The sequence below is a fragment of the Microcaecilia unicolor genome, chromosome 9 (genome assembly GCF_901765095.1).
Source record: "Microcaecilia unicolor chromosome 9, aMicUni1.1, whole genome shotgun sequence".
In the NCBI taxonomy this organism is placed as follows: Eukaryota; Metazoa; Chordata; class Amphibia; order Gymnophiona; family Siphonopidae; genus Microcaecilia; species Microcaecilia unicolor.
Genome location: NC_044039.1, coordinates 152187275 through 152211848, shown reverse-complemented (window position 1 = coordinate 152211848; position 24574 = coordinate 152187275). Strand labels below are relative to the sequence as shown.

Genomic DNA, 24574 nt, shown 5'->3' with positions numbered 1-24574 from the left:
AAAAAATATTTTCCCCAGCCCACACCCCTTCTTCAGACTTCATTGCTCAGTCTGTCAGAGTTCAAACTCCTTACAGTCTGACACTTGCTGAACACTGACTGGTTTGCGTGAATCAAAATCATTTTGAGTCTCACAGTACCAGTATGTCCACGTTTCTAATAAGTCAAAACTAGAACAGCACGGGATTGTGGGTATCAGGCAGCTCAAGTTTCTTAACAGATGCCAAGCAGAGTCAGCAGTAGTGTCACGCTGCACTTTCTCTCTCCTGCATACATGAAAGCAACCAGAGTGGGTATGATTCTGGGCCACAGCCATAACTGAGAAGTTAGACAGCACTGCTTTCGTTTAGACAGACTAAAATTAGGGTGAAAATCAGTTTAAACACACTTTCACCTCTGCAAAAATCTCATGAATTTATGGGTGAAAATTGCTTTAAATGGATAATAAAGAACCAATAATCAGACACAACTATAGTATTACTAAAAATAAAAAAAATAAAAAGTCACAAGCTATGTCAAATAAGCTACCCTAATTCTACTTCAGGAAACTAGGACCACAGCTAAAGAGTTCCCTGAAGTTAGTAGCCAATCCACACCATCAAATCTACCCCCCCCCCCCCTTTTACAAAGCCATGCTTGGCAGCTGCCAACTCCAGACTTCGCGCCTTCTGTCTCGCTGCACCCTACGCCTGGAATAAACTTCCTGAACCCCTACGTCTTGCCCCATCCTTGGCCACCTTTAAATCTAGACTGAAAGCCCACCTCTTTAACATTGCTTTTGACTCGTAACCACTTGTAACCACTCGCCTCCACCTACCCTCCTCTCTTCCTTCCCGTTCACATTAATTGATTTGATTTGTTTACTTTATTTATTTTTTGTCTATTAGATTGTAAGCTCTTTGAGCAGGGACTGTCTTTCTTCTATGTTTGTGCAGCGCTGCGTATGCCTTGTAGCGCTACAGAAATGCTAAATAGTAGTAGTAAATAGTAGTAGTAGTAGCCCATTCAAAGTGAATGGGCTGTATCGGCACTGCCATGCAGCTTTCTAAACGGGAGGGGTAAATCTTTAACACACACAAAGAAATACTAGCAGGTACATAAAATTTCAAGATCGCACAAGTAAATCCTAATATATAAGGAAAAACATTTTAAAGTTTGTGTCTGTTCTAAACTGTACTATATAAATATGTAGTAAAAGTCAAATACTGCATTCAGAAACTAAACTTGTAAACTTATTTTCAAAACTAAATATGTTGGCTATTAAACAAAAATACCATCCAAGTACAAGAGTTTTAAAAATTCAAGACTAATCTGGCTCAGTTATGAAAAGATCATTAACTCACTAGGACCCTGATGGCGAACCTATGACACGCGTGTCAGTACTGACACGCGTAGCCATTTTCGGTGACACGTGGCCGCATACAGAGAAGCAGCGGAGTTCCTTGCTGACACCCGGGGCGGATCGCCGATGCGCCCCCCCCCAGGTGCAGCGCGACCTCCCCCCCCCCCGTTGCGTGTTTACCCGCTGGGGGGGTGCCGTGTGCGCTCCTATTGGCTCCCTCCGAGTCCTCCGCTTGTTCCCTCCCTGCTGCTCCCTCTGCCCTGGCCGTTAGGGGATCTTTGACCTCACTTCCGGCCGGCGGAGCAGAGAGCAGCGGAATGCCGTGGGGGACGCATCTCTGAGGGCCCTGTGATCACCATTACCAGCAACCATCATCCAATCTACTGTTCTGGGGTGTCGTGGATTTGTAATTGACCATCATTACTGAGATAGGTGAGGGGGAGGCTGGGAGAGGCGAGGGCATGTGCTATGGGTGCCTTTTCCCGCCATTAGAAATAGCGGCAGCCATCTTAATTTACATAAGGTGGTCAGTTAGGCTAGTTAACCCCTAATTGCCTGCAGGGCTAACAGGCTATCTATAATTCTATCTTCTGTCACTGCCCCCCTGATGGAGAACCCAAAAAATAAAAAACCAAGGTTAAGTAAAGGAAGTGGTAGTAGCAGTAGCCGACCCTTTCAAGAGACATGGACCGAGATGTATGGCATTATAGAAAAAAATGGCAGATCATTTTGCGTTCTATGTACTGAAACGGTAGTAAGCAGAACGTGGAATATAAATAGACATTTTAAAACTAATCATTCCCAGCTCTTGAAAAAAAGTGAGGATGAAAGGAAGGAATATATTTCCAGGCAGCTACACTTTTATAAGAGCCAAACTAATTCCATCCTTACATTTGTAAAAGGTTCTACAAATTTAACATCTGCAAGTTTGAGCATTGCTCACTCCATAGCTCAGCATGGAAAAGCACTCAGTGAGGGAGGATTTATTAAAGAAACTCTCCTAAGATGTGCACCAGTTCTATTTCACGATATGCAGAATAAAGATGCAATTATTAAGAGAATATCTGAGTTACCAGGAAATTTGGAGTGCCTGGATCCGATTACCAGACACTTTTAGCACCCTGAAAAATATAGCAATGGCTTTACTCAATTGAAGATTTAGCCAATGAAATTCAGCAACAAAAAAGTCACTAATAGGCAGATTAGTTAAAGAATTCCCCCTCCCTCTCACTTATCTTAGTTCACGGCACCCCACACAAGTTAAATAATATGAAGACCAACAAAAGAAACCGACTGACAGATGAACAAAGAAGTCACTAAGTAGGTAAGTTAAATAATTAGTTTTTGGTTTATTAAATACAGTTATATATTACAATTATACATTTTTGTTATTTAAACTATAAATATCGCGAAATTGTGTTTTTTTTTCTCGAAGTGACACACCACCCGAGTTATGCTCGGTTTTTTGGCGAATTTTGACACACCAAGCTCAAAAGGTTGCCCATCACTGCACTAGGAAGTCCTTTTACTAAGGTGCACTAACAGGCTTAGTGTGTTCTATAAGATGCCCATTATATTCCTATGGGCGTCTTATCTTTTAGTGAGCACTAAGGGCCCCTTTTACAAAGGTGCACTAGCATTTTTCGCACACACTATTCCTATGGGTGTCTCTAGCATTTAGCACGCACCAAAAACACTAGCACGCCTTTGTAAAAGACCCCCTGAATCTGTTAGTGCACCTTAGTAAAAGGATCCCTAAGTGAAGTATCACGTTTTAACTAATATCCAATGTGTTATTAATATGTGTACGTTTGAATTTATACAATTTATTCAATGCAGTTTATTCACATTACTAAATGATTGTGACACAGTACACATCCGAGTAAGTCACAGTGAAATGGAAATTCAAAACATCAAATAACTGTGTTCAATTGAAAAACGATATCCTTCTCTCCATCTCGCATTTGACACGTAAAGATACCAAGTCACACGCATTCAGCTGTATTCACACTCTCACACGCCGAGCACCCCTCGTCACACACATTCAGGGATTGGGGGACTGGTCTCCTCACGCATTCGGGGATCAAGGGGACCTGTGTCCCCTCCCCATGATCTGCCATCAGCCCATCTATTTTCCACTCTCCCTTGTACGTGAGCACAACACCTCTCCCTCAATTCCCCCACCCCCCGTCAAACTCATACCTGAGGTCGCCCACTAACAATCCCACCGCTTTTCTTTTCCGGTGCCCCCGTTTCCTACGATATTACCAAGGCGTAAGGACCTCCTCCTTGGACGAATCGACACACACACAACTTCTCTCTCTGTACTGCCGGCGCCCGCCTTCCCGGAAACAGGAAGTTGCGTCAGAGGAGACGGAGAGCGAGCGGCGCAGCAGCAACAGAATGTCTACTCAGTTTTTGGTGTAGTAGTGCTCCGTTAAAGCAGACACAAGGATACCGTGTAGCCGTTTTACAACTATCTATGGGGGCAACTCTGTGAAGATGCGCTTTTGTACGATTAGCCATAAGGAATCTGCATTTTCATAGTAGAAAAAGATATAAGCCGCTTATCCATTGCGACGAATTACGTTTTGTGACTGGTTGAGGCAGATGCCGCTCCCGTACGAAAGAAATAATTTTAGATGAACAACCTGGGCATGTTGTGCGAGTTAAATGGTAAGTGTTCGCGCGCAATCAATCGACATCTGTATGAGCAGGTGGACAGAACTATGGATTGATTTAAATGAAACGGAGACCACCTTAAATTTTGGGTGCTGTGGACGAAGGAGTATCTTGGTTTTCAATATTAGTACCAGGCAGCGCTCGAATATCCCTAATACGTGGTGATGTGATTGTAATCAAAAAGAGTATATATATATATAAACTTTTTGATTACAATCACATCACTATATATATAAGCAATGGCAGCCACTGCGCCAGCGAGCCTTATACTAATGGGATTTATGACCAAGGGCACACTGACACGTCCATCACATGTCAGCAACATCAGAGGATACTTGATCTACAAGCAGGGTTGCCAGCAGGGTTGCCAGGTGGAAAATTTTTTTCCAGCCTAAAGGAGCCCAAAATCCAGCCCAAAACCCGCCCAAACTCAAACCCCGCCCCTGACACCCCCGCCCCCGCCGTCATCAACCCCGCCCCCGCCGTCATCGGCCCCGCCTCCCCCGTCATCGGCCCCGCCTCCCCGTCACTAACCCCGCCTCCCAACGTCACTAACCCCGCCTCCCACGTCACTAACCCCGCCTCCCAACGTCACTAACCCCGCCTCCCACGTCACTAACCCCGCCCACCGCGGCCGAAAAGCCGGCCAAAAAACCGCAACCCGCCGCGGGCAAAAATTTCCCGCGGCGGGTCGCGGAAAACCGCCCAATTGGGCGGTAAAACCGCCCACCTGGCAACACTGGTTGCCAGGTGGAAAATATTTTTCCAGCCCAAAGGAGCCCAAAACCCGCCCAAACTCAAACCCCGCCCCTGACACCCCCGCCCCTGCGTCATCGCCCCCGCCGTCATCGGCCCCGCCTCCCACGTCATCGGCCCCGCCTCCCACGTCACTAACCCCCGCCCAAAAACGTCGCTAACCCCGCCCACCGCGGCCGAAAAAGCAGCCCAAAAAACCGCCCGAAGCCCAAAAAGCAGCCCAAAAAACCGCAACCCGCCGCGGGCAAAAATTTCCCGCGGCGGGTCGCGGAAAACCGCCCAATTGGGCGGTAAAACCGCCCACCTGGCAACACTGTCTACAAGCTTGGGCCAGAAAGCGCAAGTGCGGTTGGGCTGAATTGTTGAAGCGAGGAGTGATAGAACTTGTTGCACAATGCTGTTTGCTACCAAAGCCGTAAGTGTTAAATAATGCTTCGAGAGTTTGTAAATTCGCGCTGGTTGGGTAGTTAAGGGCAAACTAAGGGGCAGCATAGGTTATAGAGCATGAAAGTATGCTGCTTTGAATATAACTTACGCCACGTCTACCTTGTATGCATGAATGATGTCAGACTTACTGCTTATGTGGATTGTTGGTTCAATAATAATAAAAAAGTAACACTTTATTCTTTTTGTTTGTCTTCATTTTTTACATTTCTTTCATTTTCTACAAATGCACACAGTCTGCAGCCTCTCATTTCCCCTTATGTTCCCGCCCGAGACCTCAGCTCACAGGACAAATCCCTCCTCTCAGCACCCTTCTCCACCACCGCCAACTCCAGGCTTCGCCCATTCTGCCTCGCCTCACCCTATGCTTGGAATAAACTTCCTGAGCCCTTACGCCAAGCCCCCTCCCTACCCATCTTCAAATCCTTGCTCAAAGCCCACCTCTTCAATGTTGCTTTCGGCACCTAACCTTTATTCCTTTCAGGAAATCTAGACTGCCCCAATTTGACTGCCCCTACTAGACTGACTGTACATTTGTCCTTTAGATTGTAAGCTCTTTGAGCGGGTACTGTCCTATGTTTAAAATAGAGTAACAGGCAATCCCACTTACTTTATCCATGTATAATGAGTGTAGCAATTTAAATGAATGGAACCACTGAATATGAGTACATAAAGTGGTGCAGAAATAAATAACTTATGAAATAGTAAAATGAATTTATAAAGGCAAAGACAGTGTTAAGTTCTGTAGGCAGTAGTTATTGTTCCTGCTCAGATTATAGTTCTAGCCTGATGACAGGAGCACATGTTAACTGCAGCATTATGGTCTTACTACATGCTAAAAGCCCATAAGTCAGGCACTAATTCTATTAATGTGCGTTAAAGCCATAACACTTCTTGATGAATTCCCCCCTTAGTTTTCTGGTGGTTCTGGTAGAGGTATGTTCTCCTTAAGCAGTTGTACTATGCAGTCACTTACTTTTTCTTCCACTTTTCTCTTTTACATTTTCTTTCTTTCTTTTTATATACATGATCTGCCCTGCTTGCATGAAGACTTCTATATTTTGATGTAGTGAAAAATGCAGTCATTTAGAGAGACTACAAATTCGATATGTGGTTCAAATAAAGTAATGCAAACATTATTCTTCAAGGAGAATTAGATTGAACGAGAGACTCTGGCAGAGACACATTTGCGAAGTATATATTCTTCCCAATTAAATATTTCAAAATTAATAAAGAGCTTTTGTTTATTTGGACTCATTAATTGGGAAAAACACATACTTCATAAATGGGTCTCTGCCAATGACTGCAGATAAGAGCCAAATGGCCCATCCAGTCTGCCCATCCACAGCAAATCACTATATCCTAATTTCCCTAAGAGATCCCATGTACCTGTCCCATGTACCTGTCCACCACCTCTACTGGGAGGCTATTCCACACATCCACCACCCTTTCTGTGAAAAAGTATTTCCTCAGATTACTCCTGAGCCTATAACTTCTTAACTTCATCCTATGCCCTGTCATTCCAGAGTTTTCCTTAAGTTGAAAAAGGCCCATCTCCTGTGCATTAATGCCACAGAGGTATGTAAACAGCTCAATCATATCCCCTCTGTCATTCCTTTCTTCCAATGTATACATATTGAGAGTCTTACATCTTCCCCATATGCCCCAATTTTGTAGCTGCCCTCTGTACTGACTCCATTCTGTTTATATCTTTTCGCAGGTGCAGTCCCCAGAATCGCATACAGTATTCTAAATGGGGCCTCACCAGAGACTCATACAAGGGCACTATCACCTCTTTTTTTCCTGCTAACCATCCCTCTCCCTATGCACCCAAGCATCCTTCTGGCTTTGACCATCGTCTTTTCTACCTGTTTGGCCACCTTGAGATCATCTGATACAATCACCCCCAAGTCCCGCTCTTCTTTTGTACACAGAAGTACTTCACCCCTATACTATACCGTTCCTTTGGATTTTTGCAACCTAAGTGTATAACCCTGCATTTGTTAAATGCACGTTATCCACACCCTCTGGGGTGTCCACCCTATTGTAGATTTTGGTATCATCCGCAAAGAGATAAACCTTACCAGACAGACCGTCCATAATATCACTCACAAAGATGTTAAAAAGAGCCTTCCCAAAGACCAATCCCTGCAATACACCACTGATAAAAACATTCTTTTCCTCTGAGCAAGCTCCATTTACCATTACCCTCTGTCTCCTTCCACTTAACCAGTTTTTAACCCAGCCAGTCACTTTAAGGACCCATACTGAAGGCACTCAGTTTATTTATAAGATGCCTTTGTGGATATGTGTCAAAGGCTTTGCTAAAATCCAAGTACACCATATCTAGCGCCCCAACCACATCCAACTGTTTGGTTACCCAGTAAAGAAATCAATCGGATTTGTCTGGCAAGATCTGCCTCTAGTGAAGCCATGCTGCCTCGGGTCCTGCAGTCCATTCGATTCTAGAAACCTCTCAACCCTCCACTTTAGAAGCCTTTTCATTAGTTTACTCACCACCGAAGCCAGACTAACAGGTCTGTAATTCCCAACTTCCTCCTTACTTCCACTCTTGTGTAGAGGGACCATATTCGCCAATCTCCAGTCCCCCGGGACCACTCCAGACTTAAGGAAGCATTGAAGGGATCAAGACAACAGAGCCGCCAAAACTTCCCCGAGTTCTTTGAGCACCCTCGGATGTTTCCCTCAGGCACCATCGCTTTGTCAATTTTTAGTTTAGCTAGCTCCTTCCAGAGTCTTTTGAAAACAGGTCTACCAAACATCCATTTCCATTAGCAATTGTTTTCTGCAGCCCTGCCCCAGCCTTTCATCCGTGAACACAGAACAGAAATAATTGTTAAGCAGTTCAGCTTTATTCTTATCAGCTACATATTTCTCCCCTTCACCCATGAGCCTCGCTGTGCCATTTGGCACTTCCTCCTGTTGCTTACATATTTAAAGAATGTTTTGTCCCCTAGTTTTACCCCACTGGCTTTTTTTCTTCCAGTTGCGTCTTTGCTTTCCCAACAGCTTTTCCAGCTTCTCTGAACTTTTCTATGTATTTTTGCCTGTTTTCTTCTTTCTGCGTTGTCTTGTAATTTATGAAGACTAACCTTTTTTTCTCTTACCTTTTCAGCTACTTCATTTGAGAACCAAAGTGGCCTTCTTTTTATCTTACTCTTATGTGCTTTTCTAACATAAAGGTTTGTCACCTTTAAAAGAGCTTCTTTCAGTTTCACCCACTGCTGTTCTTACTTCAGCTGTTTCCGTCCACTAACTCTTCCTTTTTTTTTTTTGTTACATTTGTACCCCGCGCTTTCCCACTCATGGCAGGCTCAATGCGGCAGGCAATGGAGGGTTAAGTGACTTGCCCAGAGTCACAAGGAGCTGCCTGTGCCGGGAATCGAACTCAGTTCCTCAGGACCAAAGTCCACCACCCTAACCACTAGGCCACTCCTCCACACGATTCTAGAAACCTCTCAACCCTCCACTTTAGAAGCCTTTTCATTAGTTTACTCACCACCGAAGTCAGACTAACAGGTCTGTAATTCCCAACCTCCTCCTTACTTCCACTCTTGTGTAGAGGGACCATATTCGCCAATCTCCAGTCCCCAGGGACCACTCCAGACTTAAGGAAGCATTGAAGGGATCAAGATGAGATATTCCCCTTTGTCGAAGTTAATTCTTTTGAAGTATAGAACTTTCAGTCTTGAACAAGCCCTCTTCTCATTTGTGTTAATATTGAACCACACCATCTGGTGATTACTAGATCCAAATGACCACACACTGTAACGTCGGAAACGCACTTCCTGTTTGTAAGCACCAGGTCCAGAATAGCTTCATTCAACAACTGCTAGAACAATTCTTCCTGTAGAGAATCCCAGATCTCCTTGCTTCTAGATGACCCCGCTGCAGGAATCCCCCCATATTAAAATCACCTATGAGTAGTACTTCCTCTTTCCTAGCTATCTTGTGAATGTCGTCAATTAAATCTCTTGTCTATTTCTTCTGGTTGTGTGGGAGGCCTGTATATCACACCAGTGTAAATACTTTTTCTGTTCCCTCTTTCCAGATTAACCCACAGCACTTGTTCCTTATTCCATATATCCTGCAATTGTCACTTTAATATTATTCCTAACAAATAATGCCACTCCCCCACCCTTTTTTCCTACCCTGTCTTTCCTGAATAGATTGTAGCCAAGTATAACTATATTCCAGTCATGGTTCTCTGTGAACCACATCTCCGTGACTGCCACTAAATCAAGTCGGCTTCTACCATTACCGCCTCCAAATCCAGGCATTTGTTTCCCATACTACGGTCATTGGTATACAAGGCTCTCCAGATATTGCTGTTTTTTCCTATTGCTATAAAAGTTTTAGATATCTTACATTCCCAAGAGTTGGTAATGACTTTGAGGCTTTTCTCACCCATCCCCACTGAATCTAGTTTAAAGCCCTCTTTAGTACATTAGCCAGTCTGTTACAGAACACACTTCGTCCCTTCTTGGATAGATGGAAGCTATCTCTGCTCAATAGGAGCATCCTATGGTCAAGGAAACCAAAGAACTCTCGCTGGCACCATCCACGCAGTCACACATTCAGCTCCAGAATGCGAGTTTCCCTTGTTTGGCCTTTACCCTCAACAGGAAGGATCGATGAGAACACCACCTGTGCACCTAACTGCTTCACCCTCTGTCCTAGAGCCATGAAGTCATGTTTGATAGTTCAGCAGAATATCTAGCAATTGTGCCAGCATGGATAGCAGCTTAGGGTCAGTAGGCTTGATTCTTGGTAAACTTTCTGCTACATCCTGAATCTTTGCACCAGGCAAACAGCACATTAACTACCGCCCAGTAGCATCAATCCCACTGGTGGTCAAACTGATGGAAAGCATGGTAACCAAACAACTTACTGATTATATAAACAAATTCACAACATTACATGAATCACTATCAGGATTTTGCCCCCTCCATAGCACTGAAACAGTACTAATTACCCTCCTAACCAAATTCAAGCAGGAAATAGCAACAGGCAAAAGCATACTTCTCCTCCAATTCGACATGTCCAGTGCTTTTGACATGGTAAACCATAAAATACTACTAAGACTCCTAGATTACTTCGGGATTGGCGGACACATACTTCGTTGGATCAAGGGTTTCCTAACCACTAGAACATATCAAGTGAAATCAAACTCAAACATATCACCACCGTGGAATACAGAATGCGGCATACCTAAAGGATCACCACTATCACCGATCCTTTTCAACCTAATGATGACCCCACTATCCAAATCCTTATCCAACCAAGGCCTTAACCCTTTCATCTATGCAGACAATGTCACAATGTACATTCCTTACAAACGTGATCTGACAGAAATCACCAACGAAATCAAGCTCAGTTTGAATATCATGGACTCATGGGCAAACGCATTTCAAACCTCCCTGCCCATCTTCAAATCCTTGCTCAAAGCCCATCTCTTCAATGTCGCCTTTGGCACCTAACCACTATACCTCTATTCAAGAAATCTAGACTGCCCAACTTGACATTTCGTCCTTTAGATTGTAAGCTCCTTTGAGCAGGGACTGTCCTTTTTGTTAAACTGTACAGCGCTGCGTAACCCTAGGAGCGCTCTAGAAATGTTAAGTAGTAGTAACTAAAACTCAACACAGAAAAAACACACTGTCTCATCCTCTCATCCCAATACAATACGAATAAACCCACAAACATAAACACCCCAGATTATACCCTCCCTATCTCAGACAGCCTGAAAATTCTCGGTGTTACAATCAACTGTAACTTCACACTAGAGAACCAAGTGAAATCTACAACAAAGAAAATGTTCCACTCAATGTGGAAACTCAAACGCTTGAAACCATTCTTCCCAAGGGAAACATTTCACAACTCGATACAATCAATGGTACTAAGCCATATAGACTACTGCAACGGAATTTATGCGGGATGCAAAGAACAATTTCTAAAGAAACTTCAGACCGCTCAAAACACGGCAGCCAGGCTTATATTTGGAAAAACACGATTCGAAAGCGCCAAACCCCTCTGAGAAAAACTGCACTGGCTTCCAATCAAAGAACATATTGCTTTCAAAATCTGCACCCTGGTCCATAAAATTATCTACAGCGAAGCCCTGGGATACATGACAGACCTCATAGACCTACCAACCAGAAACACAACAGGATCAACACGAACATACCTAAATCTCCACTACCCAAGCTGCAAAGGACTCAAATACAAATCAACCTATGCTTCCAGCTTTTCCTACATAAGCACACAACTATGGAACATATTACCAAAAGCCGTGAAAACAACTTATGATCACCTAAACTTCCGGAAATCATTAAAAACTAACCTGTTCAAAAAGGCATACCCTTCCTACCCAACTTAAATGCCTGTACCCTGCAACACAACGAAACCAAAGCTCATAATGGACATATAATAACTCTTCCTCTCTACGATTCCCTAATGTGTCTGTACACACGAACCTTATTCTACCACAACATTACTGTATTTGTTTATACCGGAATTGGTGAACGCCTTTACGGTACTATGTAAGCCACATTGAACCTGCAAATAGGTGGGAAAATGTGGGATACAAATGTAACAAATAAAATAAATCAGGTAAATGTACATTCACCCACATAAACAGCAGCATTGCACCTAATCACTATAATTACATGCCCAACTCTTAGGTGTACACGGGAGGGGCCTGCGTGGGGCATAGGTAGGGCCAACATTTATGTAGGCAACTTTCAGAATATTGTAAGTTGTGTGTGCTCCTATTGAATTTGAGTGCAAGCATATACACAAGTCCTAGACCTATTGTAAATGTACGCACCTATATGTGGCATGCTGATGCCAGGTTTACAGTACTACTCTATAAGTCATGTGCGCACCCAGGTTTTCTTATAGAATAGGCTCATTATTCACGTAATTAGGCTGCCTAAGTGGAGGCACCCTGTTACCCAATTCCCTCCATTATTCTATACAGCAGTGCCAGGATGAGTATAACTTGGTACAGTTCAAGCATCATTGTTACAGAATAGATACGGGGTGAGGCAAAAAAAAAAGAAACCCCCTAGAACAGTGGTTCCCAAACCTTTTTAGTTCATAGCACCCTTCATGTCCAAGCAATTTTTTGCGGCAGGGCCACACAGGTCTCCATCTTTTCCTCTGCACAAATATAACAGTGCCAGGGTGTCCCTATAATCATCCCCTCTAAATGACACACTGATTACAATTTATAACAAATTACTACTCTACCTCTGAAAAGTTATTCCGTTATTATACTTGCTCTTTATACATCTGTATGCTGCATAAGACAGCATGTTTAAAAATATAAGTGAAATTAAATAAAAAATGCTACCAACAATAAAGAATGACAGAATGACAACTCAGATGCAGCAGCTCGTAGGTTTGCTTGCTTTTTTTTGAATGGGAAGGGAAACAGAGACTGACCTACTGGCTTCAATGTTTTGACTTCATCCCGTCTCCTGTTTTCATCTAACCTTCTTGGCAGTCACCTCTGTGAGTCCCAAACACTATCTGCTCCCTGTCCCCAGTGGCCGCAACAACAAAAAAACAGGGGGCTGCAGCAGCCTTCAGGCATGCACTGTCGGCTCTGCTGGTCCTCTGTAGCCGCTGACATCAACTTCCAGTTCCGGGGGCAGAGGACCAGCAGAACTGACAGCACATGCTTGAAGGCTGCTGCAGCCCTGCGCTTGCTTTTTCTGTTATTTTTGTGCTGCTGTCTGCAGTAGCGGTTTGGGCGAGAGGAAGGTTGGGATTTTCTGCAGCACCCAGAGAGTTTGCTGCGGCATACCAGGGTGCCGCTGTGCATAGTTTGGGAAACGCTGCCTTAGAGGTTTTTGCTGTTTTCTTAGCAACCGCTTGGCATTTCAATGTGAAATGTTGCAGCTTAATTTGTTCTTACTATCTACGTGTGAATGACGAGTGGAATGAGATTATCTTTAAACACGGCAAAGTTACAGACTTTATAGTAGGACCACCCAGCAATTTTCATGCGTTCAAAAATGTTTGCACTGTAAAAGTACCATTATTTGGAAAAGAAACAGGGTACCAGCTTACTGTTAATGATGTGACAGTGACATAGATGTTTGTAAACAATAATTTGTGTTTGATAATATAATTTACAAATAATTTCTTCAAAAGCATTTCAGATTGGAACAGCAATCATGGGCAAGATATCAGCAGATGATCTGGGACAGCCTGCAACAGGGACCGATCGACAAGACTGTTAAGAACTTCCCAAAGTGATGAAGGCCATTATTAAAGCTGGGGGTGGAGATTTGAGCATTCACAATGACTGCAAAATTCTGACATATTATTAATTGTATAGTTTGCATGATGTTATTTTTACTGTGTTTTACCTCAGTGGAGGAGTGGCGGACTTTGGTCCTGGGGAACTGAGGAACTGAGTTCAATTCCCACTTCAGGCACAGGCAGTTCCTTGTGACTGGGCAAGTCACTTAACCCTCCATTGCCCCATGTAAGCCGCATTGAGCCTGCCATGAGTGGGAAAGCACGGGGTACAAATGTAACAAAAAAAAAATCACCAGGTAGTAACACTAAAATGCCAGTAACATCAACATAGCTTAAGCTAATTAAATGTTGTTTAATAGTCAAGTATGTAAAATTTCTCATTGAAATTCAGAGCAGTTGCTGAGAAAACTGCAAAAAAACTGTAGGCAATACATTTTTTTTTTTCTTGCCTCACCCTGTTTATTAGAAGAATAAACTTGGGTAATAGTTACCAAGCAGTTTCTGTACAGTGGTGAAATACTGCAAGTGTTAGCACAGGGCTAATGAGAGATATGTGTGGTTGCACAGTTTACAGTTTATTTCATCTTTGCTATCCTTCTTAGCTTAAAAAAGAATGCAACGATGACCAATACAATATACAAAAAAAAAAAAGCAATAGAAAAGCAAACACCACATAAAAAAGAAGTCGGGTAAAAACAAACAAATTAAAACATAAGCCACGGCAAGGGTAAGGGTCTTTTTTACAGAGCCGCACTAGCGATTCTTGCACGGCAAATGAGAGGAAGCCCATTCAATTCCTATGGGCTTCTCATTTGTTGTGTGAGAATCGCTAGCGCAGCTTTGTAAAAGAGGCCTTCTGAGATAATGATACTCCAAAAGCACAGGGCACCAAAATTGCATCCTTTTCACTGTGTCCGCTACTCACCTTGGTGCCTGAAATTTCTTGTCTCCAAATGTTGTTCGCTTTGCAAAACTGCCTCAGTGCTTCTCCCAAATTTGCACCCCGATTCATCACTCTCTAATCTTGAGCTGCATGGTTCAGGAAGTCTTGCAGTTTCAAGTCTCATGCAAGACCAGCTCAAACTTCCTTCACTGTGTGACTCAAGCTTAGAGAGAACTGAACCGAATATGGGAGATGCATACAGCAAGATAATTGCCGAGAATGACTTATGACAGCAAGAGAGCAACTTGGTGGAGGTGTGAAGTAGGAGAGGGAGAGAGTGGGTAAAGGGGGATGTGAGAGAGAGAAAGGCTGGTGTGAATATAAAAGAGAGACTGGGTGAAGGCTTGGGAGAGAAGATATGGTAGAGAGAGAGGCAATAGCCACTTTGCTTCAGCTATCGAGAGGCTGAGAGCATACTTTGGGAAGGGAGACTGCTGGCTTCTGCAGAGGCATCTTAAGGGACTGACTTACTAAAGTTTCTTTGCCCACAGACACAAAATAGTATCAGTTTCTGAAAGAGCTACTGTTGATCTGGGATGAGATTCCCCTCCCCCCCCCCCTTGAAATTCACTGGGGACAATGTTGGAGGGGTGGGGAAAGAGAATCAAGAGCGATCTCAGCTGCTGGCTTCTAAAGACCTACATTTTTGAGCTAGCTAGATTTAATTAAAATTTGTTGAGGCTATCTGCAGGCTACTGTGGTGGTCTATGGTAGGGTGGGTAGCAGTAATCCCCAGTCACTGCTGCCTGTGCCACTCTGGGATCAAAGTGGTGGCCACGACCTCAGTGGTAGTCTCAAGACTACCTAGACCACCAGGACATCCTTCAGGTAGGCTGGGGGTACTATGAGGGGGTGAGGGGCTCCTTGGGAGGAAGTGGATGTGTGTCGCGCCTCACGCGCTCGCCGCGCTCTCGAGGACCTTGGCATACCTTCAGGCTTCTTCCCCGGGAGCGCGGGGTTTGTGAGTCCTTAAGGCAAAATCACCCTCCAGGTAGACAGGAGAAAAGACTGGACCGGAACTCCGGACTGGAGTTGTACACCGGAACACTCGGAACTGGAACGCACCGGGCTGGTGCGCACTGGAATGGGGCCCACTGGACTGGACACACTGGAGTGGCCCCACTGGACTGGAACATACAAGAGTGAAACCTGCTGGGCTGGAACACACACTGGAGCGGAACCCGCGGAACTGGAACACCCTGGATCTAGGCTTCACCTACACTTGACTGCCTTCTCCCTCGGGTTGAGCCCTCAGGTTCTGGCAGCCGGTAGGACTTACAGGAACAGCAGGAATGAAGATCCAGGAGTGCCCCCTGGCACCTAGGCGAAGGCAAGGCAGACAATCAGGAACTATCCGGGTTCTGGTAGTCAGCAGGAACCAACACAATGACAAGTAAGCTGGACCCAGGCGCATAGAGACGCTGTACCCGGGCAACCCAGTCATACACAAGAACATACACAGAGCAGACTCAAGAGGCTTGGAAGGCTATACACCAGCTAACAACTAAGCTGTGCCCCAGCTAATAAGTCATGCCCTGGACCCAAACACAGAAGACTAGCACGGCTTGACACAGGCTACACGCCAGCGGGGCCTAAGCTGGCTAGTCGACACTAAGAACAAACACAGTCTTGGAATAGTGGCTAGCAAGGGCGGCTAGGCTCACTCTAGGAACAAACACAATCTTGGAATAATGGCTAGCAAGGGCGGCTAGTCTAACACTAGAAACAAACACAGACGTGGAAATGGCTAGCAGGACGGCTAGCTGACACGAGGAACAAACATGGTCTTGGAAACAGCTTAGCAGGACGGCTAGCTGACACGAGGAACAAACATGGTCTTGGAAATAGCTAGCAGGACGGCTAGCTGACACAAGGAACAAACATGGAACACTAGTACAGCTATGCACAGGCAACAAGCCAGACGGTGCCTAAGCTAACTATTCATATCTTGGAAACAAACATAGAGAACTAGTAAAGCTATGCACAGGCAACACGCCAGACGGTGCCTTAGCTAACTAGTCCTACCTTGGAAACAAACATAGAGCACTAGTAAAGCTATGCACAGGCAACACGCCAGACGGTGCCTTAGCTAACTAGTCATACCTTGGAAACAAACACATAGAACTAGTAAAGCTATGCACAGGCAACTAGCCAGACGGTGCCTAAGCTAACTAGTCATACCTTGGAAACAAACACATAGAACTAGTAAAGCTATGCACAGGCAACAAGCCAGACAGTGCCTAAGCTAACTAGTCATACCTTGGAAACAAACACATAGAACTAGTAAAGCTATGCACAGGCAACAAGCCAGACGGTGCCTAAGCTAACTAGTCTGAACAAACATAAACACTAGCAAAGCTATACACAGGCTATAAGCTACACGGTGCCTAAGCTAGCTAGTCAAACAAACATAGAACACTAGCAAGGCTATACACAGGCTATAAACTACACGGTGCCTAAGCTAGCTAGTCAAACAAACATAGAACACTAGCAAAGCTATACACAGGCTATAAGCTACACGGTGCCTAAGCTAGCTAGTCAAACAAACATAGAAACTCACACAGAGCAAACACTGACACCGGGTACAGCACTCTATACTCCAGGACCTTTGCATGAGATTAGATGAGGTGAGTAGAGGTTAGTAGATACAAAGGCAAAGGCTCTAGTCTTCAGGTGACTAATAAAGCCCATCAACACCAGAGCCACAGGTGCAGCAATCACCTTGCAACCAAACAGAGGCTTGACACTCAGAGCAGGCATCCCATAGAAAGTAACAGCGGGGGCCATCTTGGATACTGGCAGAGACGAAGAGGCGGCAGCCATCTTGGAAGAGGCAAAGCCCACACAGGTGAGGTTCAGTAGGGCAATCAGCACACAGAGCCAGAGAGAACCTAAGACAAACACAGACACAGAGACAAGCAGGAGCCAGCACAGACACTGACTCCCAGAAACAGGGTAAGTCTGAAGGGTGGCACGGCCACCAACGGGACAGTATCCCTTCCTCAAGACCCCCCTCTCGGTCTCCCGGAGGTGGTCAGGTATCCAGGGGTAACTATGATGAAACTTCCTGATAGGTCTCAAAAGCCAGACATAGATCACAGGGCTGGAAGTCACAAGGAAGACCAAAACTGGCAAATAAAAATAGAACTTGGAACCAGGAAGCTCCTTCGAGTCACCATGGGGCAACCTCAGGAACATGGATACATCAAAATGAACACAATTCAAAAGTAACCCTCCCCTGAGGGGACCCACAATGTCCTGACCCTCTTGGCAAATCCATGAAATGACAGGAACAGGGCTGGAGTCGCTACCCCAGCTGACATTAGAAGCTGGGCTGAGGCTCAAGGTGGCATTCCCATCTTGGCAGGAGTTAGAAATCTGAACAGAACTGGATCTGGAACTAGCACCCTGGTTGGCCTCAACCCCTTGACTGGAACTGGATTCAGGGGCTTGACTGGAACGGAAACTCAACAGAAAGTCAGCCTCCTGACGGACACTGGAACTTAGGACGACCTCAACATCTTGGTCGGACTTGGAACTAGACATGGACTCAGCCTCCTGGCTGGAACTAGAACTCGGAACAGGCCTAGCATCATGGTTAGAACTGGAACTTGGAAAAGATTCAGCTGCAGGGCGGGACGCCCCTCTCTGGCCGGACTGGGACGTCTCTCTAACCTTAGCTTCGGGCGGCCTCTGCCGAGCAGGGTTCAAGAGGAGACGGCCCTGGTATCCCCAGAGCATGCTAGCAGGCTGAAATGCAGAAAAGGGGTTTCTCCGGGCTCCAAGCCGTTGAACACACCCTCTCTCAGCTATAGCTTCGGAGATCTTCTCCCAGGCTGAATCAACACAAGGTCTATCACAGTCCTCTGGGAATATCATCTCTTCCTCAATAGCAGACTCAATATCGTGGCTGATCTCTGCACTCGGTGCAGATTCAGCATCTTGACTGGACTTGCAACTCGATCCAGGCTCAGCATCTTGACTGGACTTGCAACTCGGTCCAGGCTCAGCATCTTGACTGGACTTGCAACTCGGTCCAGGCTCAGCATCTTGACTGGACTTGCAACTCGGTCCAGGCTCAGCATCTTGACTGGACTTGCAACTCGGTCCAGGCTCAGCATCTTGACTGGACTTGCAACTCGAGACGCCCTCTGCCTCCTGGCAGGGACGGAACTTTAACTGAGGCTTGGCCGAACACACCCTTAGGGCAGGGATCGGCGGCTCAATCTGAAGCGCCCCTTGAACTGGGGTTCGGAGCTTGCTTAGAGGGGCCCTCAAGACTGGAAGCGGTGGTGCCACCTGAACCACCCTGTGGACTGGCACCGGAGGCTTGGTTAGAAGCCCCCCTCGAACTGGACTCAGTGGCTTGACTGGACGGGTCACTTGAACAAGAACCGGAGACTTGACCCGAAGCGCCACTTGCACAGGAATCCGAGGCCCCATCGAAGGCTTCCCTCGGACTGGACTCGGAAGCTTCCAAGGACGTGCCACTTGAATGAAGACTGGAGGCTCGACCCGAAGTGCCACTTGCACAGGAATCTGAGGCTCCGTCGACAGCTTCCCTCGGCCCGACCTCAGTGGCTTGACTAGAGGCTTCACTGGAACCCCTCTTCGAACTGGACTCAGCATCTGTGGACTATGATCCCGATGAGAAGTTACCCCACCATGGTACAGCCAGCTACTCGGCTGAGGAGGACGAAAAGACCCGGGTGACGAAGGTTCCCGGCGCCTTCTCTCGAGCTCAGACTCCAGAGTCTCCCACAGAGCAGGGTCTTCCCGAAGTCTGCGGCGGTACTCCCGGAGCGTGATGCCCGAATCCATGGCAGAAACTGGGTCATAGTGGCACCGACTCCAGTCGATACGCTCTATCTCCGCTGCTGCTTCACGAGTAGCCGCAAAGGCAGGATTCCACAGAAGTTCCTGTCGGTATTCCCACAGGCTTAAATCGGGATCAAAAATAGAAACTGGACTGTCCTTGGGAAAAAAAGATTTTTTGGCAGTTCCCCTGGGATGGTCCGTAGGGCACGAACTTATGGGCATGAAACCCACCTGGACTGATGATCTCGCCGAACTCATGGCCTTTGTATTCTGTCGCGCCTCACGCGCTCGCCGCGCTCTCGAGGACCTTGGCATACCTTCAGGCTTCTTCCCCGGGAGCGCGGGGTTTGTGAGTCCTTAAGGCAAAATCACCCTCCAGGTAGACAGGAGAAAAGACTGGACCGGAACTCCGGACTGGAGTTGTACACCGGAACACTCGGAACTGGAACGCACCGGGCTGGTGCGCACTGGAATGGGGCCCACTGGACTGGACACACTGGAGTGGCCCCACTGGACTGGAACATACAAGAGTGAAACCTGCTGGGCTGGAACACACACTGGAGCGGAACCCGCGGAACTGGAACACCCTGGATCTAGGCTTCACCTACACTTGACTGCCTTCTCCCTCGGGTTGAGCCCTCAGGTTCTGGCAGCCGGTAGGACTTACAGGAACAGCAGGAATGAAGATCCAGGAGTGCCCCCTGGCACCTAGGCGAAGGCAAGGCAGACAATCAGGAACTATCCGGGTTCTGGTAGTCAGCAGGAACCAACACAATGACAAGTAAGCTGGACCCAGGCGCATAGAGACGCTGTACCCGGGCAACCCAGTCATACACAAGAACATACACAGAGCAGACTCAAGAGGCTTGGAAGGCTATACACCAGCTAACAACTAAGCTGTGCCCCAGCTAATAAGTCATGCCCTGGACCCAAACACAGAAGACTAGCACGGCTTGACACAGGCTACACGCCAGCGGGGCCTAAGCTGGCTAGTCGACACTAAGAACAAACACAGTCTTGGAATAGTGGCTAGCAAGGGCGGCTAGGCTCACTCTAGGAACAAACACAATCTTGGAATAATGGCTAGCAAGGGCGGCTAGTCTAACACTAGAAACAAACACAGACGTGGAAATGGCTAGCAGGACGGCTAGCTGACACGAGGAACAAACATGGTCTTGGAAACAGCTTAGCAGGACGGCTAGCTGACACGAGGAACAAACATGGTCTTGGAAATAGCTAGCAGGACGGCTAGCTGACACAAGGAACAAACATGGAACACTAGTACAGCTATGCACAGGCAACAAGCCAGACGGTGCCTAAGCTAACTATTCATATCTTGGAAACAAACATAGAGAACTAGTAAAGCTATGCACAGGCAACACGCCAGACGGTGCCTTAGCTAACTAGTCCTACCTTGGAAACAAACATAGAGCACTAGTAAAGCTATGCACAGGCAACACGCCAGACGGTGCCTTAGCTAACTAGTCATACCTTGGAAACAAACACATAGAACTAGTAAAGCTATGCACAGGCAACTAGCCAGACGGTGCCTAAGCTAACTAGTCATACCTTGGAAACAAACACATAGAACTAGTAAAGCTATGCACAGGCAACAAGCCAGACAGTGCCTAAGCTAACTAGTCATACCTTGGAAACAAACACATAGAACTAGTAAAGCTATGCACAGGCAACAAGCCAGACGGTGCCTAAGCTAACTAGTCTGAACAAACATAAACACTAGCAAAGCTATACACAGGCTATAAGCTACACGGTGCCTAAGCTAGCTAGTCAAACAAACATAGAACACTAGCAAGGCTATACACAGGCTATAAACTACACGGTGCCTAAGCTAGCTAGTCAAACAAACATAGAACACTAGCAAAGCTATACACAGGCTATAAGCTACACGGTGCCTAAGCTAGCTAGTCAAACAAACATAGAAACTCACACAGAGCAAACACTGACACCGGGTACAGCACTCTATACTCCAGGACCTTTGCATGAGATTAGATGAGGTGAGTAGAGGTTAGTAGATACAAAGGCAAAGGCTCTAGTCTTCAGGTGACTAATAAAGCCCATCAACACCAGAGCCACAGGTGCAGCAATCACCTTGCAACCAAACAGAGGCTTGACACTCAGAGCAGGCATCCCATAGAAAGTAACAGCGGGGGCCATCTTGGATACTGGCAGAGACGAAGAGGCGGCAGCCATCTTGGAAGAGGCAAAGCCCACACAGGTGAGGTTCAGTAGGGCAATCAGCACACAGAGCCAGAGAGAACCTAAGACAAACACAGACACAGAGACAAGCAGGAGCCAGCACAGACACTGACTCCCAGAAACAGGGTAAGTCTGAAGGGTGGCACGGCCACCAACGGGACAATGTGCCTGGTGGGGGAACTGGAGTGAGCTTGTATAAGGGGGGTGAATGTGATTGAGGGGATCTTTGGGTGGGTTTTTCAAAGCGGGCTTATGGGAGGGGTTGGATGTTTGTGGGAGTTGGGGGAATGCCCATGGTAGGTGAGTCACACGGTGCAATTCTAGCTTGCTACAGGCCTGCTTCGGAACAGCCTAGTAGTAAAAGCAGCAGCCTGAGAACAAGAGAAGTCAAGGTTTAAATCCTGCTTTTAACCCTTAATCCTCATGACCTGGGAAAATCACATCACTCTCTTGTGCCTCAGGTACAATTTAGACCATCAGCTCACGTGGGCAGAGACACAACTTGTGTACCTGGTTGTAACTTGCTGTGGAGTTTGGATTAGGAAAAAGCACATAATTCAATCTAAAAATCCAAATCCACCCTTACATGTATCACACAGCCTGATGGGAAAAGACGACAGTTCCAGTTGGACTTCTTACAGACATTCCACATTCAAGGATGTTGCTTTCAAAGTAAACACATTCTGCTTCTCAGAGCCTCACCCATGCTAATTGCCTCTTGCGTGTAAACCAGCAGCCTTACAGCTGGGATCTCCCCCTATCCAACGTGTCAGAAAAAAACAGGCCTCTAATGGACACACTAGACCCAGGTAAGGAATCAAGAAAATGCTCCTGACTGAAACTAGATATTTAGTGATATGTTTTAGGTTTACTGCTGCTCTGAGGTCTTGAGTGGCAGATACACTGGACATTCCTTACGAAAGGCACCAGGTACTAGCTAGAACATCGAATTGCTTTAAAGGTTTTAGAGATCACATGTATGTGCAACCTGCTTCTGAAAATGCAATAGCTAAATCAGGTTTTATCTCACTACCAGCCACCTGGCCATGAGATCTCAGATGTAGTTTGCAAATTTGATTAAATGCAGTAGTCTTTGGTCTAAATATTAACTAGTCACTGCCATGATTACAAATGTGCAGAGAGGTTAGCATACATTATATGGAGCACCTCTTTATGGATATGATCCAAGTGCACTCTCGGAGCTATGAACTGAGGAGGGTCCCTTTTTGACTGAGACTGAGAACCTGTTCAATGTTGGGGGGCAGGGGAAGGGTTAATTAACTATCACTTGACCCTACTAATCATTGTCAAAAGGTTTAAATGGTTTGGTAATCAGCTATGGATTTTGATTTTTTTTTTTTTGCTTTATGTATGCTGCCAGTGATGTTTTCAAAAGTTTCACTTCTCGGGAGGGAAGCCATGTCTCTGCCATGCCAGTGGTGCAGTTATATTCCTAAGGTTTAGTATTAATCATTTCATTAGATATTTGTGTCACTATTTATTCCCAATTAACAGTCACACAAGAACTTAAGAGGTTACTTTGCAACCTTACTCATCCAGAAAAATGGGAACTATATTGTCTTTGTGAATACTGAAATCATTACATACCTTCTTTATATGTGTAGCCACTGCTGAAAACGCACACTTTACAAAACTGCGAATTTCAGATGTCTTCAAATTCCAAAGCATCCAAAATGTTGGTTCATCTTCTGCGTGACATGGAAAAGAGGCAACATAATATATCCCATTGTAATGGCCTCTCTTCAGCAAAATTCCTGAGCTGCACTTTTGTCTCAGTATTGGAAAGACTGTCTTGCTGCATTTAAACTCGTAATGCAGGAATGCATTTTTGAGGTTTATTCAGGAAATATTCAATTCAGTCCTACAGAGACTTGCTCCTGCAGGGAATTTTTTTTTCCCCTTCACTGAAGTGGAGACTAATTCCTGAAACTGTGGTAGCATTTTAACATCAGGGAGACCTAGTCACTAAATCCCACAGCTTCAAGAACTGGCCTCAGTGTTCTGAGATCAGTTAACAATCTTTGCACTACTGTGTGTCATAGGTATGTCAGCAAATCTTATAGTTACCATAGTAGGGACTGTGGTCCACATGCTGCACAGGGGTTCCTGATAAAAGCTCCTTTGCATCCTCTGAAGTGTGTGAATCTGAAAGGTGTTCCTCTTTCTTTTTGCCACGTAGTGCTCTAAATATGTGAGCTTCTGTCTCGTGACCTTTTCCTAGCTCAGTGTTTGTACAATGTATGTTCTCTGGATCAGGATTTAATGATTCCACATTAGCTGCTGTGTCTGCAAAGGAAAATACAGTACAACTGTATTAATTTTTTATTGTATTGGTCATTATTTGGACTGAATTTGAAAATGAATGATTACTTGTTCTGCTACAGTAGAACTTTTTGTCATTGGCCACAATTAAGCATAAATGGTAGTCCTATAGGTGCTGTCGGTGCATCTGTGTGCATATTCTGCTGTACTTATATCAGCCATTTGTAATTTTCATTCTGCCATTTTTCTGGGCTTAGGGTGTCTCCTCATATATCTTTAAGTTGTTGTGATGACATTCTTTTGGTTACTAATAGCCTGTTTTGTGCCTGTGGCAGATATCTTTATAACAGTGGGCTTTAGTGTTTTTTCCCATGTGACTTCCCAGAACAGGTATGACATGAAAGCATAGTAAAGTGGGTCTATTCTGGTTCCAGCAGTGTCCTCGCAATTTTGATATTACCAAATGACTGGCATAAGCTACAGTGACAGACTACAGAAAACTACTTACAACATGGTTATACTGAAAGAAATTCTTCAGCCTAGTCGGTGCAAAAAAAGTCAGAAATGCTCTCCAAATAAGTTGGTTTCACAATTATTATTCTGCATATTATCAAATGTAGGAGCTAACTTTGAAATTACAAATTACTAGCATTATGAATAATTAGGGGCTTCACATGTTTACTATCCCACTTAGGGTTGCCAGCTGGATCCAGATTCACCTAACAGGGTTGATCCAGTCCTGGGCTTACCTCCAATGCATGAAGGGACTTGTAGCCTGACTTTTCTTAGGGAATC

The 24574-nt window shown here is 45.5% G+C and overlaps 1 protein-coding gene across 6 annotated transcripts in view; it reads right to left on the bottom strand.

Moving 5' to 3' along the window:
- MIA2 (MIA SH3 domain ER export factor 2) overlaps positions 1-24574 on the bottom strand; it is a 221091-nt gene that overhangs the window by 131125 nt on the left and 65392 nt on the right. For 5 of the 6 annotated variants that reach the window (XM_030215534.1, XM_030215535.1, XM_030215536.1 and 2 more), the window contains 2 exons: positions 23585-23803; positions 23105-23205 (listed from right to left, as the gene is read on the bottom strand). In XM_030215534.1, the coding sequence (XP_030071394.1) occupies positions 23105-23205; positions 23585-23803 (320 nt within the window). Of the gene's footprint in view, positions 1-3543; positions 3679-23104; positions 23206-23584; positions 23804-24574 lie in introns of those variants that run through there. The other variant, XM_030215537.1, reaches the window with a different exon arrangement.